At 33.3% G+C, this 19,479-nt stretch overlaps 1 protein-coding gene across 2 annotated transcripts; it reads right to left on the bottom strand.

Annotated features, from left to right (window-relative positions):
• Positions 1-2,991: 2,991 nt before the first annotated feature.
• Positions 2,992-19,471, bottom strand: LOC147077940 (uncharacterized). Of its 2 annotated transcripts, XM_085961004.1 has the most exons (8): positions 19,294-19,471; positions 17,619-17,810; positions 16,387-16,461; positions 15,158-15,402; positions 10,016-10,248; positions 6,365-7,318; positions 4,838-5,096; positions 2,992-3,874 (listed from the first exon to the last, which is right to left on the bottom strand). In XM_085961004.1, the coding sequence occupies exons 1-8, from the start codon at positions 19,342-19,344 to the stop codon at positions 3,748-3,750; spliced, it is 2,136 nt and encodes a 711-aa protein (XP_085817130.1). In that variant the 5' UTR covers positions 19,345-19,471; the 3' UTR covers positions 2,992-3,747. The 2 variants fall into 2 exon arrangements, with proteins under 2 accessions (XP_085817130.1, XP_085817129.1); XM_085961003.1 differs by lacking the exon at positions 2,992-3,874 and having other exon boundaries at positions 4,266-5,096.
• Between the last annotated feature and the right edge of the window lie 8 nt (positions 19,472-19,479).

Here is a 19,479-nt window from a genome sequence, read left to right as displayed (position 1 = left end):
GGCTATCTGTTATAAGAAATATATTATCATGTTTTAATTACATTATGTTAGGTACCAAATTTTTGGTACTGTCTTGGAGTAAGGTTTGTGTTGTCAGATATGCACACTTGAAATGTATGGTTCAGAGACCTGGTGCATGACCAAAAGCATGAAAAGAGTGTGGGGTCATTTCAGTGGAGCGTGCTCTGTGGTATTTTTGGACCCATCAAGGACAGACAGTTGGGGTGGAGGCGAAGATACAATTACAAGCTGTACGGTTGGTACAGGGGTCCACACATCGTACAGTCCATCAAATTGGGCTGCCATAGATGGCTGGGCCATGCTCACAGGATGGGAAGCCGGAAGGCAAACAAAAACCTCATATAAGATGAAGGGATAGTGTCGAGTTGGACTTAAAGACCTTGGTCGTCCTAAACTGAAGGGAAACGAATAAATTCAGATGGAGGCAGGTGCTGGAAGAGGCCAAGACCCACATAGAGTTGTACCGCCAGGAAGAAAAACAACATTGTCCGTCTGTATATCATAAAAGCTTATTAACCGGTTCCATGCCTTCAACGAGTTTTTTCGTTCTATGAGGCCGTGATCGAAAGGCCGCACATACAAATTTCACGAGTTATCTCGTCTGATTTTAACTCAAAATACTAGCCATCGTCGATTGATTTGCATAATCTAAAAAATTAAATACACAGTGACATCTGTTAGAATAATTATGAAATACTAAGCCACAAATTATCGACATTACAGCGATTGTAGTAAGAGCTTTGCTCTACATCCAACGTGTGTCGTTAAAAATCTGGGGCTTGTCAGATACTGCCATAGTAATATCATGAGGAATAGAAAAGGTTAAGAAAGCTTGTCGTTTATGGTTTCTTTATATGAATATCAATTCGAGGGCTTAATGTCAAACAACACTATCTACAAAAGTGCAACTTTACAGGAGAGCCAAAAATCTTTATTTTAGATTCTTGTAACTCATCAAGGGAAATGTTTATTTAAAACCTAATGTTCATATTTTATAATTTATTGTGTATTGTACATTTATCTTGCTTATGATGAGATTAAAATTTATGGGAATAGTTTTTAAAAAATATGAAAACAAGGGTAACTTATGTAGTTAACGTTAAACTTTACTGACGATTTAAGAACAAATTAGAAAAGATTCACATAACGTTGTTTGACTATCATGTAGCCGGAAATGTAAAATAACGTTATCTCAAAAAAAAAAAAAAAAACACTTTTTTGTAGATAACGTTGTTTGACTTTAAGCACTCGAATTCATGAGAATAAAGCCATTGCAAATAATGAGGGATCTTTCCAAATAGCATGACAATTTACATTCACACTAATTACTAAAATCGGAAATCAAAAAAATTTCATATGTTGTTTTCGTGACTAGTTTTAAATTTGTATTCTATTTGAGACCAATATCTATAATAATACATATTATTATATTCATTATCAACTACAGTGCGTTTAAAAGACAGTATGCATACACTCCAATTCTTGAACATCTTTTGATATACTAACTAATTTACTATAATTATTAAGATAGCTTCAGTTAACAGTAGCGTATTTTGTATAATATATATTTTTAGATAATTTTCGACTCTAAGATAAAGCTAACGCATTTATATAATATATTTATTAAAAATTGCACATAATTTCAAATGCTACTATATTGCTATGCTTAATTGAGATTACCTAGCTATATTAATATACATAATAGGTTATTATATGTCTTTTTCTGCTTAATATCCAACGCATTCATTTCTCTCTGTATGAAACATTATCAACGCTTCCAATAAATAATCATTTTATCATTCATATATTTACATTGTACAAACATACCATTTTTCACACAAGAACAGTTGACTCTGGATTTACTGGTTATTTAGGCAGGGCTCGAAATAGATCGGAGCACAGTTCTGGTTCATGAAATTCCGGAGATTATCGCTCTGTTTCAAGGAAAAACTAATTTGAAGGTCTGCACTATGTACGCCATATAACGAAAAATGTTTTTCACAAAATTATCGAGCTTTCCGGTTCGCCAAATTTTCCATTTCGGCATTGTATATAGGAAAATCTATTACCCAGATTTGAGAATGTAACATTCTATATTATATTGAACATACATAACTTGAAAACACTTCAGATATATTATATCTATGCGCTTTAATTACCATTTAAGTGCCGAAAACGCGGCCGTAATTACACCAATTCTTACATTAATTACACCAATTAACTAATTGGCGTCATAGAAAGAGTTAAGCTACGGGCATGGTTAAAGCACACTGACGCGTTTCCAGTGGTTATACAGGTTCAAATCCCGCCGGGTTTCGGTATTTTTTTCAAAAAGATATTTTTACTAGTCGCCCTAGTTACCCAGATAATTTATTCCTAGTTACATAATTAAAAGCATCCGTAAGAATATTCAAAATTATCACAATACACTCACCTAATATCACTCCATGCCTTAAATGCTCACATATTACAATCGCACAATCAGGAGAGGGCTATCCATAAAATATAAAATTTAATTCAAATGTATAAAAAATATTTCTAAAGTATGTATGCATATAAGTTTTCCCTCAACCTTCTTTTGTACCGCAACTGTAAACTGAGAGTCAACTGTATAAATAAAAAGATTCCACAATAGCAGTTTTCAGGATGTATACAACATATAGAGGCCTTGCCACAATTGATTATCTATGTTACACCACATCAAAGTTTGAGATGCAGTAGACAAACAATAAACTCCCTGCAGTTTTGGAAAATAAAATATGACATTTCTTACAGCAATTCAAAATAAACTATACAATTTTTAGCTAAGCTTCCGTACGATCTGTGACAATGATTAAGAAAACCCTGTCATACGTTGTGTTTCAAAAATTGCCGTCCATTTCTCTCATTTATTAAAAGTGACAGTGGTCAGTTAATGAACATGTGACAAATTGTACTTGCCATTAAGTTAAGATTTATACTATAAGATTTGCTTGTCATATTATTTATTGTATATCAAACTAAAATGGCAAAAAATAATGATTTCAAAGATAATTAATAGCGAATGATAACAGCGCATCTATTCTATACACAAGACTGCTATCAACCACTATTGTCGGCTATCGAGGGTAGTTTTTCATATTTTTGTATTGAAGTATTATAATTTTTACAATATGTTGTAATTGTTACAATAAGTGCTATGTTTAAACAGCAGCTCTCTTGGCTGTGCTAACTTTTAGAGCAAGAGATAGTTTTGACTGTTTAGACAGCTAACTTATTGTAACAATTCAAAACCTCAATACAAAAATATGACAAACTACCCTCGGTAACCGCCGATAGCGGCCAATAGCAGTCTTGTAAATAGAATAGATGCGCAGAGATTGTTTTCCCATATTTTACTCCCCCATAACACAGGTTTTTATTGTAACATAGACTATTAATAATGGAAGGGATTCAATATTAAATAATAAAGCTAAATTAGTACGAATTGTTAAAAAATTAATTGCGTAAATATGCAGTATTAACTAGCCTCACTTAATTTTAATTCTATAACAGATTTACAGCAAACAATATTAGATTCATTAATCAAAACCTTGTCACGGTTGAATCTGTAACAATATGTATATTTGCAGAGCAGTAATAATAAAACTAATATCGATCACATTCATGCGTTATCACAAATCCAGATTGTACGGTATGTATATAATACTAAACAATGGCTAATAATTAGCAAATGTCTAACATTGTTCAAGGAAGTGTCTCATCTGCTTTCCCGGTCCCGTTGTTGGCCACTCCGAGCATCTGCTGGCAGACGGCTTCCAGGTGTCCGTCCAGCATCAGCGAGTGGATCTGATCATCGCTTAGCATTTCAACACTGCAATCATAACAAATGTAGTTATACAGAGAGGGAACTATTTTTTTTTATAGAATTGCGCTGTCTTCTTTGAGAATTTTATACAATAGATTGTGGGATGGGATTAATTCTGCTAGTTGAATCAAAATCATATGGTTTTTGTAGGGAAGGTAATCTAAAATCAATGAGTCAAACACACTTTTATAATTAGCGCCATCTGTCTTATTTTTAAGATATGTACTTTTAATTAATATATCTTGTGTGGCGACAGATGGCATTGTGGATTTTGGTAATTAATACAAAACATGATAATTATACATACTGATGCATGCATTTCAATTAATTCAACAATGTGTTTCATATGTTTCATTTTGGAATGAATTAGAAAAAGCAATTTTCCTTATTTTTTTTTCGTTTAACCATCTACACATTGGGGCGGCTCTTGTGGTGCAGGGCGTATGGCACTGGCCTTCCATCCGGGAGCTCCGGGTTTGATTCTTGGTGAGGATGCAATATATTTACGTGATTTTCTCAAAGCCTGGGTGTTTGCGATTGTACAAAGTTACTAACAACCACTTTGTACGAAAAAGCAAAGAAATGGTTATTAATAATTAAAAAAAACATCTACACATCAGTCAATTCTGTCTTTCGTACCATAGTAACTACTGTTATACTAGCATACATAAATAAAATTCACATAGGTATTGCATTTTTAATATCAAGAAGTGAACATGGACTCGAGGCATGGGTGTTTGTGGAATCATACCTTTCTTCCTCTTCCTATCTCTAAATAGACGAGCAAGTTATTTATAAGATTACTGAAATAATTTCACCTTTGGAGCAATATACATCCATGGTAAAGGAAAAAATATTATTGGAAGATTATTGGCAAATTTTAATTCAGATTTTATCCGTAGAATTAGGGCATATTCTAAAGGCATAATATTCTTATTAATATTATGAGGTTCATGATGGATCAAATACCTTGCCAAGCTGTCCGTGTCGGAGCCCTGGTCATCAGAGTTCCCTGAAGCGATACTGCTCTCATTGCAGACGTTCAAATAAGACAGAGTCTTGTCCAGGGGAGAGGGCATTTTCCTAACGGCTCGGCTAGGGGGCATTTTGCCAGTGGGCAATTCGCTTTCTGGTCCCTTCTGATTGGGAGACAACTTCTCGGTTAAAGGCGTTCTCGGTTCGGAATTGCGCCGCTCGGTTAGAGACGATATTTGGAACATCATAAAGCCTGCGGTGAAAAAAAAATTTTTAAAGCATTATAAACAATTACAAGTATAACCAATTTAAAAGAAACATATTTCATTGATACAGTATATTCAGTACTTGACATAGTTTTTTTGTCAACAAAGCAAGGACACATCTGTGTTTACTTTGTTGTTTTTTTGCACATGAAAATAGGTTTTTCTTATTTGCTATTGCGTAACAACTAAATGATTATATTTATCATTTGTTTCATTAATAATATGATAATAGAATATATTATCAAATCTATATAAAATGTATGTTCTATAATTAATCTGGCAATATGAAACTAGGCACTAATAATTGGACTGTGTTATATATTTGTAAATCAGGTGGAATATTTAAAAAAAAAAAAAGGATTTATGAATGACAACACTGTCAGTAAATTTTGAAATTAAATAAAAAATGTTCATACTAACTTAACAATAGGTACTTACTTATTTTTAAAAATTCAAAAAATCCGACTATGCACTTTGCAAGTCGTCTAGTAAGATAATATCACGTTCCACTGGGATTTGAACTTGGATCGGTGTACTGTTTTAAACATCTCAAGTACTATGGAACCAACGGGCCACGTAAAAATATTGAACCAATAAACTTTCCCTTATTTGAACATACATAATTTTGAAAAACACTTCTGAGAAAATATGTTTGTAATAATATAAATAGCTTCAATAATTATTCATTACCCGACAGCTGGAATAGCATAATTGGCAGCGTGCATGCCTGGTAATTGAAAGGTGTCAGATTTGAATCTGACCGCTGCCGATGATTTATTTTTCTGTTTTCGATGTCATAACGTTTTTCATTACACATCAGCGGGATTCACTCCACTGGCAAGTTTCACTTAAAAATTATCAATAATATAATTCATATCACTTTGAGAGAGTTTTCGATGGAGTGCTCTTATACCAATTACACAATATGTATGAAAACCAGTGATGCCAACCGTACTATAATTATAGTACAATACTATATTTTTGATTTCGCGAAAAATGTAAAATACTATAATTTTACGCCAAATATACCAAAATACTATAATTTTAAAGGATTCAAGACGAAAAATGTTCCTGTATTATATATTTTTCAGAAATACTATAATTTTTACGCCTTTGTACTATAATCAGCATAGAAAAATATGGCAACACTGATGAAAACACAAAACATTAAAACCAATTACAATTGTATTTACAATTATATACCAGTATTTAAAAATGTTAAATGACAGTGTACATTCATGATGAATTATCATACCTTGATTGAAGATCTCTTTCATTTTCTCTCCAGTATCATTAAGTAATACATCAAGACTCTGCCGCCTCGTAGGACTAAACTGCATCTCATCCTCTTTAGCCGAAGACCTACTGATCCACGTTGTGAGATCTGGTTTTAATTTCGACTTAGACGTTGCGACAATGGTACCCTTATCGCTTTCAATCAGACTGTCGCCATTTTGCTGGACCTCATTGTTTTGATAGAACAGCGAATTGGCCGGTAAGGATTTTTGAGCGACGAGTCTGTTGCGGATGATTCTACGCGGCGAATCTGCACTCACTTTAGAATTAGGAACCTTATCGAACTCGGTGCATTTATCAAAGTCCACCGTCTTGACTGGCGATTTATCAATAGGAGATTGTTCACAGTTCATCGCTTGCGCATCGGTATCATTCGCCATACGCTCGTAAGGTATCTGTCGATAACATTCCAAGCTTGAGAAGTTAGAACACTTTTCAAAGCTAATCTCTTCAGGACTCGAATATTCTAGATTAATTTCGATCCAGTTTTCAGATTCAGGTCCATTTTTACCAATTGTAGATGGCGTACTTCCGCTTCCTTTGTTCTGTTGCTGATTTAACTGCGGCTGCTTCGGTTGAAACGGTGTCAAAGCGTCGCTATATTTATCGCTGAAGTCTTGAGGTAGACTTCTAGGTCTAATAACCGCAGGGGACTTCTCCGCAGGTGTTAGCTTAGAACAGTCGACCGCAGTTTCTTCGATGACAAAATCATTAACAGGACTCGCAGCGCCATTTTGTTTTATCCATTCTCTGATCGTTTCCGTCTTGGAAACTTGATCATTCTGACTAGGTCCTACCGGAGAAGAGATAATGCTCGGAATGGGAGTTTTTTCTTTCACACCATTCGCTATTTTTGGCGTTGCTAGTGTGTCTTTGGTCTCTTTAGGTGATTGGCCGTTTGTAGTGGGTGCATCTGGAAAGAATTAAAAAATTATCAACACTTAAGTAATTATAGTATTCCTTGCACAAGAGACATGGGACCTAAGGAGTGTGGATTGTACTTCCTTGCCCCTGAAAAGAATTGTGAGATAAATTTACATGGTGAATTACACAAGGCCAGAAACAGATTGTGATCACACCATGTGAACTCATAATGTCACAACCTGCAGGTAGGCGGGCGTATACGCATAGTAAATTAATTAGTAATAAGCCGACATATAAACCTGATCTCTAACTATACGGCTTAGTAAAACGCCTAAACGCTTTCCTTGTCTAATCATATGTAATTTGTTTGTTTGTTCACAGGTTTTACGTTCCCCGTTCGGTATGTAAACATATCGAACGGGACATTAATCGCTACGAACAAGGTAATACGGAATGAAAGAATGATGTATGCTAAAATTGCCTTGTTCTGTACATAAAACCTGTGATAATGTTATTATAAAATGTTAGATATAAGTTTATTAATATATTATGTATCCATGTACCATTATAAAAGAAGAAGAATGATTGCTAACATAAAGAGGATGGACGCAGTAGCAAGAGATTAATAATAAAGTGTATATAAATAATTAAAATGTTATGTGGAACACACTAATCGAATAATATTTCAATCCGTAAATTCAGTAATCGCAAATTAATAAATAAAGAATAAATATTCCAGCGCGTAGCAACAGCCAAATTGATGGCATAACAACACCCAACGGCCAGCCAATGCATTGGTATGTGTGTGCGTCGGTGTGCGTATGCAAAAATGTTTCCCGCTAGAAAAGAATTAGGCGCGCGGAAAAACAAATGGAATAACGTCATAGAGTCCCTTAAATTCAACTTTTCTGAAATATTATTTGATTACTGTGTTCATAATAATTATACCTGCCGTCTGTAATATAAATCATAAGGAAATTCGCATAATTAATAAAACATAAAATCTTGATACAACCGGCGTGGGCTTCGCCGATTTCTAATCAAATAAATTAAAATCCCGACCTTTATCCAGCTGTACGGTATAGAAACAGCGGCTAAAAACAAGGCAATGCAGGAGTCACATCGCCGATTGGTATACTCTTCGACATTGAATGCGAATTTCCTCTGTGAGAGGTAGTATTTTGCTATTTGGTGAAAATAGTAAAATATTATTTCATATTACTATAAAAGACGTAATTTTAAGATAAAATTGTTATTATAATTCATATGTAATTGTAAAAGGTAAAGGCAACAGACAGGTTTACGTCGTAAAATCACAAATATTTATGTGAAGGTCGGTGGATGTCAATTGCAGGGCCTATTATTATGTCAATAGGTACCTAGTAAGTAGTTGTAAATGCATATACTTCAAACGCTAATCAAATCGTGTGTTTACTCTTGGCATAAGACAATAACCGCGAGTTTATGCCGGAGACAGCTATACAAATGCCCTAGATAAATTCATGTAAAATCAATCGAATTAGATAGACGATATTTTATAACGTCAATACATCCATCCACGTGCACATAACATATTATCTCTTGGCACTTGGTCATTTTGACAACTCAGTAAATTCCTATTAAATAAACAAGAGATGTCACGTAGTACGAATTAACGAATACATTAGAATCTTGGGTCACCCCTTCTTATTATCTCCTTGGACCAATTAGAAACAGGGATGCTGCTATAAATAGAGATACATCCGGGTAATAAATCATCAGTCTCACGGATCAGCCTTCGGAATCAGTCTCTCGCCGACCAGCAGTCTCTCTTCAACTTTGGACCCGTTCCATCAGTATCTCGCCGCTCATCTCTTCTCGTCGCTCCTAGAACTTCTCGAACCTTCTTGTACCTAGAAGTACTACCCAACGGAAAAACTCTTATCCCGTTTACTTACGGGTAAGATTATTTCTCGCGCTTTCGTTCGGAACATCTACGTGTCTGTCGCCTTCACCTACATTGCCTGAATATTGTAAGCTGAAATTGTAAACTGAACGTTATATATTGGCAGAGAAAACAATAAACAGAGTCATACATCACTCTCATTCGCAAAGGAAATATCTTCTTTTTATTGATAACCCCTCACCGACTGAGCTAAATAAATCGACGAACTACTCAGTGGCGTATCGTTGAAGGGGGAGTTATTAATAAGCTAGAACCATTAGAAAATTTAACGATAAAAACTGACAACCTACAAAAACATTGTACATTTGTAGCTCCCTCTAAAACACTAAAAACAATGATACGTAAGATCGACTCGAAAATGTGTAAATTTACATAAAATAAAACGCGTGAGGTTGGTGGTGTGATGTGATATGAGTGTGGTGATTTTAGTGTAGTTTTTATTCATTCAAATACCAAGTAAAATGACAATGCAAATTGTTGACCCGTGGCACGGGCGTATGGGTGATAACAGTCTGTTTCTGGCTTAACACTCATTGATAATGTCGAAAGCCTTGTTTTCGCGGAAGCCGATCAGAGAAGAACGAACAAATTTACCGTTTCTTTTTGAATAGCCATTATGCTTTTTCAGCTAAACATACTGATACACTAATATACAAACAAAACAGCACAAGATATGAATTTAACAAAATAACAGTTTTGATATGTCAAAATAATTTACACATCCCTTAATATAATGTACGTATTATTATATTGGTCATGATGATTCTTATAACTTTTTATAGGAATTTCTCATCGCCTTACCTGTGTTGGTTTGCTCATTTTTCTTTTCTTCTTGTTCCAATTCCTTAGCCTTATTTTGCGCCGCCATGTATTTACTCCGAAACCTGTGAATTTCGTCAGATATCTTCTCCAGATTTCTAAGAGCCTGCGCATAAGTCAATTTCGCTTTGCTCACCTCCTTCTCCAGTATCTGCACCTTGTTTTTCTGGGCGTCCAGCAGAGAATTATAGCGGGCTTTCTCTTCAAAGTATGGCCTGATGAAATATTACGTGCCAATTAACATTTCAAAAACACCTCCCGAGCCTAATACTACAAGTGTTCGTCCTTGAAAAAACAAACTCAACAATGAAGTAGTATTCTAAGCTGCCACATTGTTACTTTTGTTTCGTCAATGACAAGCACTTAGAACCTTGTAGTTCTCCACTCGCGACTTGCTTAGTTTGGAAACCTTCCCAGTCAGTTTATTTGGTTACTTTCGATTGCTGTTATATGCCGATATAAATAGAAAAAATCACATCTATGATGGCAGTTTCAAATGTTTTTAGGGATCATCCATAATATATAACATTTGATGGGGGAGTTTATTTTGTAGAAAATGTGGACTAAATATAAACTCACTTATATCGGAGAATAAAATATTTTCTGAGAACATTATACTGATATCGATAATTTTCAACTAATCTGTTTTTATTTTCGAATTAAAAAATGTGACTAAAATTAGGTGGGGAAAGTACAGTAAAAAAATAGCAAAAATTGTATGTCATTTATGGATGATCCCTTACTGCCTTCTGAATAATTTTGTAATTTGGATACAGTGGTTTACAAAGTAGGCTGACTATTAAAATTTACATTTAATTTAATTAAAATTATGTTAGATTTTTAAAACAGTGTTGCCATCTTTAGTGTAAAAATTAAAAAAACGTTACAGAAACATTTTCCATCTTCAAAATTATAGTATTTTTGGCATATATGACTGACTGTTAAGACTCTAACATAACATCAATATTGTAAATCCCAAAAAACCCACTATGCTGTCTTTTGATAACAGATTCGTGAAGTACAATGAGTACTTTGATAATGTATGATTTGCGTGCAGTTAGACAAACGGCCAAGTACAGAAAGTGTCCTTTCAAAGGTCGCTTCACGCCTTGTACTCAAAAGCCTTGCATTGAGAATGATAGTAAAAAATTGACCTAGTTTATTTCACACAATAGTCTTTTTAGCAGTTAGAGCCCCACTCTCAAGGGAGAGATCTTTTGTTACACGAATGCGATGGTATCACATTGTAGGTAAGCATCACACAGTGGGGAAGGGTGGAGGTAGGCTGTTAAGATTTGACATAAATAGTGCTCACTAAACTTTCTCAGCCATACGTATTTGTTTTCATTTAACTAAGACTACAATATGTAGATTGTGTAGTTAGTTTTTAAAATTCAATTAAACTCTGTGTAAACCAAGCCATAATGGATAACTGTCAAAAACTACGCATCTATCTATACAATATCTTAGATAGAAGAATATTTTTTATTTATTATTTGGTTATTCAGGGCTTAATGAATTAAAAAAACTAACCAACACCATCTGTAATATGTATCCATAATTCAACGAAAACAAATAAGCATGACTGAAAAAGTGTGCACTATTTTTGGCGGATCGCCAATGACATACCAAAACTATTATGGTTTGGTTTTGGCAGGGTTTAATGGATTTTTAAAAATTAACCAACAGTGTCCGCACATTATAGTCTTAGTTCAATGAAATGAAATACGTATGACTGAGAAAGTTTAGTGTGCACTATTTCTGTCAGATCTTAACAGCTTACTTCCACCCTTCGCCACTGGTATCACATTAATTTAGCATTAGCACTGATAAGTCTATAAGAATCACTCACCATGAATGATTGTCAGTTTGGTTTAGATTTATATGAGATAATTTAAGAATGCATAGGTACAGTGAAACCCCGATATTACATTTTTAAAGAGACATTCGGGTCGAAACACAGAATGATAAACAATAACCACCCCATATAGGCTAAAATATAAAAGATTTCCTGCTGATCACCTTGTATAACTTTAGCCTTGGGGGCACTGCAAACGTGTCAATAAATAGAAACGCACACATGCGTCTGCAATTTATTTTAATGATAGTTATGCATTTAATTGAATTTATAATTTGAATACGCAGTTTTAATCGAATTTTAAACATGTAAAACTGGGAATTAAATATACTAAAATGAAACAGAACTGCAAGAACTACACGTAAACGTAAAATCGGGATTCCGCTATATTTTGTAACGACAACTAACTTTTCTTTAGAAGATCACAGCTTACAATCAATAATATAATATCGTCACCTCAACACTACAACTAGATAACTCTGATTTGGTCATCGTTGGGAAGATGAATATTTAAACTTTACTTGATTATCATAAATCTAGGCTAAAATTATTATTTAAAATAAAAATGGAAAATTGTGCTCGTCTAATTGGGGATCAATTAAATAATGTTCAATTGTATGAAAAAATATTGCAGGTATATTATTTTATTCATTTAATGCATTTATGGTTTTAAAGTTATCTAATATTTCCAAACACAAAATTTACACCTACAGTCCCATTAACTTCTGACTTACCTAGTTTTATCATTTTATAGACAAGGAAATGTAAAATCATATTCAATAGCTAACTCAAAAACAGTGAAAATCAAGTTATCTAGTTGTAGTATTGAGGTGACGATATGTATTACACATCTGTATGTTAAATAAAAAAAACTATGTTAATATAATAAAAACGGAAGAATGTTTTCAAATCATGACGCGGTGCATCTATTAATAGAATAATTATACAGGTGCATTATTATTACATAAGTGATTCAAACAATAAAAATATGTGCAATTGTCAAAAGTATAATAAAATATAGTTAAATAAAGCCAAAACTTACGATAAACAACATGTCAGTCAATTAAGTGCATAAAATTGCTGCGTGCAGAAGTCTATGGAAGCAAAAAAAATCGAAATAATCAAATAAATACAACAGGAATAGAGGAAAATCTAGGAGGGAAAATAAATCATATGTATTACTTATACCATTAACAGAAAAAGAAAATGTCTCAAAAGCTAATAAGATAATAGATAGAAAAAATCCAACATCTAAAACTAATTAAAAAAACTAAATACCACCATAGGTAAAATATAAAATGATATGAAAAAAAAACGACTACAACTTAACCAAACATGGGTAATTCACCATTTCCATTACAAGATTGAGACTATATAATGGACATTCACAATGTGGCTGTATCCTAACAGCTTAATACCCCGTTTACACATGAATGGATTTACTGAATAAGATAACAAGAATATTCACGTGTAAACATGTATTTATCCTGCAAGTTGCATGAATCAAAAAAGTTCGGAAGCTACTGAATATTCATGCGACAGTTGGGATTTGTTCGATATCTGCCGGAAAAAAAATTAACTATACAGCGACGCATTTTGAGGTTAACCGATTTTCACGACTATCAAATAGTACCATAAAATGACAACACCGCGTCTCGCTTACTCTTGAAGAATGACATTGGCGAGACAGTCAGCACTTTTAGGTGTAAACAGTTATTATCGCGATAGTTTAAAATACTTACTATTGGTGCAAGTAAATCCATGCACGTGTACAGGCGCTATTATTACGATATTCAATCGTTAATCTTTCGCTTGACCCAATGGGTCCATGCCGTGGATGCATACACATAATATATTGATTGAAAAAGACAACATGTCGAGTTCACCCAGAAGTGGGTGAAAAAAAAGCTCTCAACTTTGAAACGGAATGGGGTTTTGTAAATTCACTGGTGAAAATTTTTCAAGCACCAGGGCACTAATACCGTGGTGCAGGGTTACAATTAAAATATACAATAAGAAATTGAAATATATTGATACTAATTATAAATTACCTCAAACTCACTAATTAAAAAAAAACATGCAGCATACTAACAAAACAATTAGGTACGTATATACAAATGCATAAAATATCAAATTATAATTGAAGTAGATAAAAGAATGCCTAATAAAAAGCCAGGGCTATTTTTCGTCACACGATTATTGTAACACATTCTTGGTAATAAATTTAATGTAACTAAGCAATCAATATACCTATTTTTATTAATAGGTATAACAAAATATTTCTTTAATTACCTATAAAAACAGTATTTTTGATAAAATATCACACAGAATTAGGTTTACGTTATCCTAGTGTGAATTGCTAATAATCACTTTGGATAATATTCCACGACATAATTTATAAATAATGTTCTTAGACTCTAAGAGAGTACATAGTTTCCCAACGTTTTTTAATTTTTTCGAATGATTAAGGTCTATCAAATGAATTAGAAAAAAAGATAAATAATCATTTAACACCCACACAACGATTGAAAGAGTATCGCATACGAAAACATGCAAATACACTTTCTAAAATAGTAGGGTCCCTTGCCACTCGCCACAGACACTCATTTTTACAACGTTTTTCTTAGCTCGTATTTTTATTTGTCCGGTGGTTTTTTGTCCGGTACAAATCTTGCAATCGATTTTTAACTAACTTCCCGACTAGAGACATTTGAAACATTTAGAATATATCAGAACACGATGCCAATGCATTTTTTTAATACTTTTAGCCATCTTTAAGTAGAATTGAATTCATTTTCCGTTAATTCTGTTTTGTATGAAAAGTTATTTCGACACCATTATTGGTTGCTAGGGTCTGGGGTCCTAGCAACTAAATTATTAATATATACGTGCGTTACTATGGAAATCAATATGACATGTCAAAATGACATTTCAGTATTATTTCTATCAAGTACAAATTTTTTTGATCATTTAAGCTAGTCAAGTCAAGTTTATATGATTCAACAGAAAATTTAAAAACGTATATAAAAAGTTCTTTTTATCTTGTAATTATTATATATCATATTTGGAATATAAGTTTATTACACAATCTTCAAAGACTATTCTAGGACGAATGAAATAAAAACGATCTACTGATTGTCAAAGACAATCAATAATAAGTAAAACGTTAAAAGAAAGATGTTATAATTTTATTAAATAAGATTAATAATAATCCGATTAGAAATTGGCACAAGGCACTATTGCAGCATTGAAATGTGTTGTCAAACCTTGACTTGGTGATATGTCGTTTGAGAGACTGTTGGAGTGCTCTGGCATTGGCCAGGGCCACTCTGTGCTGCTCCGCCGTGATGCGGTGTCTCCCGCCCGCAGATCCTCTCTCTGCCTCCGCCTGATTCACCCGCGCCGTGGCATGGTTCAGCATTTCCTGCCACGCCGGGTCCAGAGGGACTCCTGCTGCCCCTCCCTCTTGTGTCTCGCACAGTTTACATAACCCTTGCTCTGCTAGGTATACCTGGTGAAGGACAACAAAATAATCAAGTTGTAATCTACATCCTATGACATTCTGTAACGTTTTATTGAATCAAATAGAAAATGTATGATAAATTGATCAGGTTCTGAAATATTAAGAAGCTTTATAATAAAACCAGAGTAGGGAACCGAACTGAAACCAAACCGCAGAACCCGATAACCCCATAATTTCGGTACCAGTAATTTGAGAACTTTTGAGCTCAATGACTACAGAATACAACACTGCTAGTCCGAGAGATGCTATTTATGTTTCTTGGAAAAAAAAATACTTATATGTATATGCCTATTGTCTGTTGATGATGATGAATGATGTTCAAAAATGTTGTAATAAAACTTTCTATAGAGATGGAGCCTGAGTGTATGAAATGAGAATTTCACTATTTTTGACATTTATTTGCCAATTTTCAGGGTGTATGAAAAGCCTGTCAGATCTGTCACGATGAATAGATAAGCAGCCAATGATACTACACGTCGACATTACTATTTAATTGAAAAAAGTTGTGTAAGTAATCACAATAAACATAAAAAATAGCAGTCATTACGTGAGCAAGAAAATAGGAATGACAACTGAGCGATGTCAATATTTGTGGATTTTACCAACTTAACCACACTTCATGCATTTGCTAAATAATTCCAAATGTCGTAACAGAAATAACTTATAAGGTTTCTTTTATTTATGGTCCAAATTTATTGACTATGTCTATTAAATATTGCAGCGATTAAACTTCATTTCTAGCACACGTATGAAGCATTGTGAGTAAACAATTGTTATTCTTAAGTTTACAAAATGATTTTCTTTGGAAAAATTTACACCATATTATGTTTTTAAATGACACAAATAATTTGATTTGGTGTTTTGGAGGAACCTGAATCAAACTCCTTGCATTTTTTTTTATTAAAAACTGAACCTTTATAAAAATTAATGTTTTCTGTATCATTTTGATAATAACATGAATGTATGTAATACCATTTCTCTTGCGGCGGAGTGAGCACTATTTGCCTTCTCATACAATACAGCTGCCGTTCGCATCTCCTGCAATGCCTGTAAATAAAAATAATTTATTCATGTTAAATACGGCAGCATTTCTGAATTGGAGCATTTTATGCAAAAATGGATCAAACAACATATCCAAAAAATAAATTATGAATGTAGAATATTAAAAAAATTTACAACCAAAAATATTAAAACATGTTAATTAGAGCGTACAGTAGAACCTCGATTATGGATTTCTTTTTTATCATCAGTTTCGTATGATTATAAGAAATCGCTACAATTTTATTTTAAATACAATATTTTTCAAAAAAAATCTCAATTCTGGAAGTAAAATAGATGTTTTATTTTTTCGCGTATTTGGATTTATCATTATCCGGATTATCATCATCCTCGATTAGTCCAGATAATCAAGGTTCTATTGTACCCATCCTAAATAAGGCTCAATAGTGCCAATGGGAAAAATATGTAAGAAACACTGGTTGTTCTAAAGATAAATCTACAGATACTATCTTCGCTCCAAAGCGGAGCATATGAAAATCGACGTAGCGGTAATGATGTTAACAAATTTTATAACAATACGAAAATACACTTTAAAAAAGTAAGACGTGAACTTGAGCTAGCTGAGGCTTCGGCGACTGGTGTTATGCCACTACTCCATTGCGGGCACAAATTAGATAAGTCAATAAATGCAACCATCACACACTGAAAGTTTGCCACAAAACAAAGCTACTTATGCTCTATACTCTATAGCAATATATGATCAATATTTAATATCAGAATTATTTATTAAAGCAATTCTTTATCACCGGTCATAGAATAAATTTATCGCGTTGGACCAGCGATTCAAACTGACCGATTCAATCATAAATTGGACATTTGAAAATTGTATATCTTGCTAATTGAAACAACCCTTACATCTTTCCACTACCCTATGTTTTGATAAGGTTATTCGATCAAATAAAATCAATTCTTTTAAAATCCGGAAAGTTCTCCACTGAGGCAGCAATTTAACCTGCATTTTTTTCTTTTGTAGTGTTAATGTTTCATTTTATTAATATCACCTTTGTTTCAAGTGAAGGCATTTTTTAAATGATTGACTGCTAGCCAATTGCCGAGTCTTTGCAAGTGGTACGGATAATGTCAAAGATAGATGCCCTTTATAACTTGAGTTATCAAAAACATTAATTTGCTATAAAACAGATCACCTTATTAGCTTTAAATCTGGCTTCATAGTACGGTCTTGATTTGTCAATGCAGCCACCGAGTTTCTTGGCCAAAGACTGAATCTTGAATGTGCTCTCGAATAGAAGTTGTCTGAAAACCAGTCGAGCTTCATCAAGATCGACCTCAAGCTTGTTAATGTCATCCGTTGAAGTGTTCAGTCGTTCCAATTCAATCTAAAAAAATACACATTTAAATTAAATAGTGATAAATCTGTATTATTTCATACTATATTTATTAGAGACAAGGATTAAAGATTCCGTATAACATGGAAGTATTCAAATAGACTTCTTTAACAGGAATTAGTTGTTGGCCACTGGCCCGGCCTCTTTTCAGGGTGTGAGAAGTTGCATGAGGAAGAAGCAAGGACTGAATCCAAATATCCTTGTTAACTAAACAAAATGCAATAAATTACTGTCCCCATTCACGACAGAAATGACAGTTTATAGATAAAGATGCCAATGGATTCAGAAAAATACACTCTTTAAACAATCCATGTTCACCAAATGTGACAAAAATATTGAACCTTACCAATCAGAGAGCAAACATAAGAAGAGAAAAATAATACACCTTAAAATTTTCAATAGTATTTATAATCTTAAAACTATGTTTCTGTTGATTGCATAAATGGCGACGATACACCCGTATAGTGTATATTCCACATCATTTAATGATAACCGCGCACAGACTCGTTTTTGGGGTTAACCGATTTTCACGACTAGTCCAATAGTGCCATAAAATGACAACATTTCATCTTGCTTACTCTTGAAGAATGAGAGAGTCGAAACAGTCAGCACTTTTACGTGTAAACAGTTAGTATAGCGATAGTTGTAAATACACCCAATTGGTGCAAGTAAATCCACACATGTGTACTTGTGCTATAATAACAACTAGAAAATCTCGACGCGATACATGCCACTCGTGGTGGGTACATTAGAATGTAGGTGCAGGGTTAATTATATTGGCTTACAAACTTTGATTCCTGACTTTTCAAATGAACCCTTGAAATATTTAATATATTAGGAACGATATCCATATTAAGCAGTATCAGAAAGAACGGAGAATATCATCTTGAAATTACTCTGAAAATGTTTGCACGACTTCCTTGATAATAATAAAGACATAAGTAATTAAGCTAAAAATAAACATGACAACAACAAACATCGTAGCATTCTAAATTAATTACTTATCTACCTAAAGTGTTTCATAGTCAACAGTATATTAGATATCTATTGGAATTAAAGAAGATTATTTAAATTATCCAAGAAGTTACTTATAGCTCCAATTTAAAAACGTTAAGTTTGTAATAGTAATAAGTCGGTATATAATATACATGTGTGATATAACAAGATTCAGCCTGATTAATAATATTGTAATATTTATTATCTTCGACTAACAGAAATCAATTGGACAGCTACGGAAATAATTGACATTCATGACAAAGCATGAAAGTATAATATTTAAATGTGTATTCGAAAATAAGAAGCTGTATTACCTTTTTAGATGTGTACAATATAGTAGTGAATACACATACAACTTTATAAATTCAATGTAAAACGAATTAAATTATAAGATGGATTGTAGGCGGGGGTACATATTATATTATAATACCCTAACTAAAGTTTAAATTACGGCATTGAAGAATATCGATTTTCTTACTTGAACCCTGGGATCAACCGTATCAATACAATCAGAGGCACATTCAGACATAATTATAGCAAAGATTCACGTTTATTTTGATAATATTTAATTGTTAATTGCACTGCTCATTAAATTCATTTTTGACACATTCCCGACTATGATCAAAATCACAACAAAAAATGTCAAATTGCAAAGTGCTACCAC

The sequence above is a fragment of the Rhyacophila brunnea genome, unplaced genomic scaffold, assembly GCF_057557595.1.
Source record: "Rhyacophila brunnea isolate RB1 unplaced genomic scaffold, BYU_Rbru_1.0 scaffold_12, whole genome shotgun sequence".
In the NCBI taxonomy this organism is placed as follows: Eukaryota; Metazoa; Arthropoda; class Insecta; order Trichoptera; family Rhyacophilidae; genus Rhyacophila; species Rhyacophila brunnea.
This window is presented reverse-complemented; position numbering and strand designations above follow the sequence as displayed.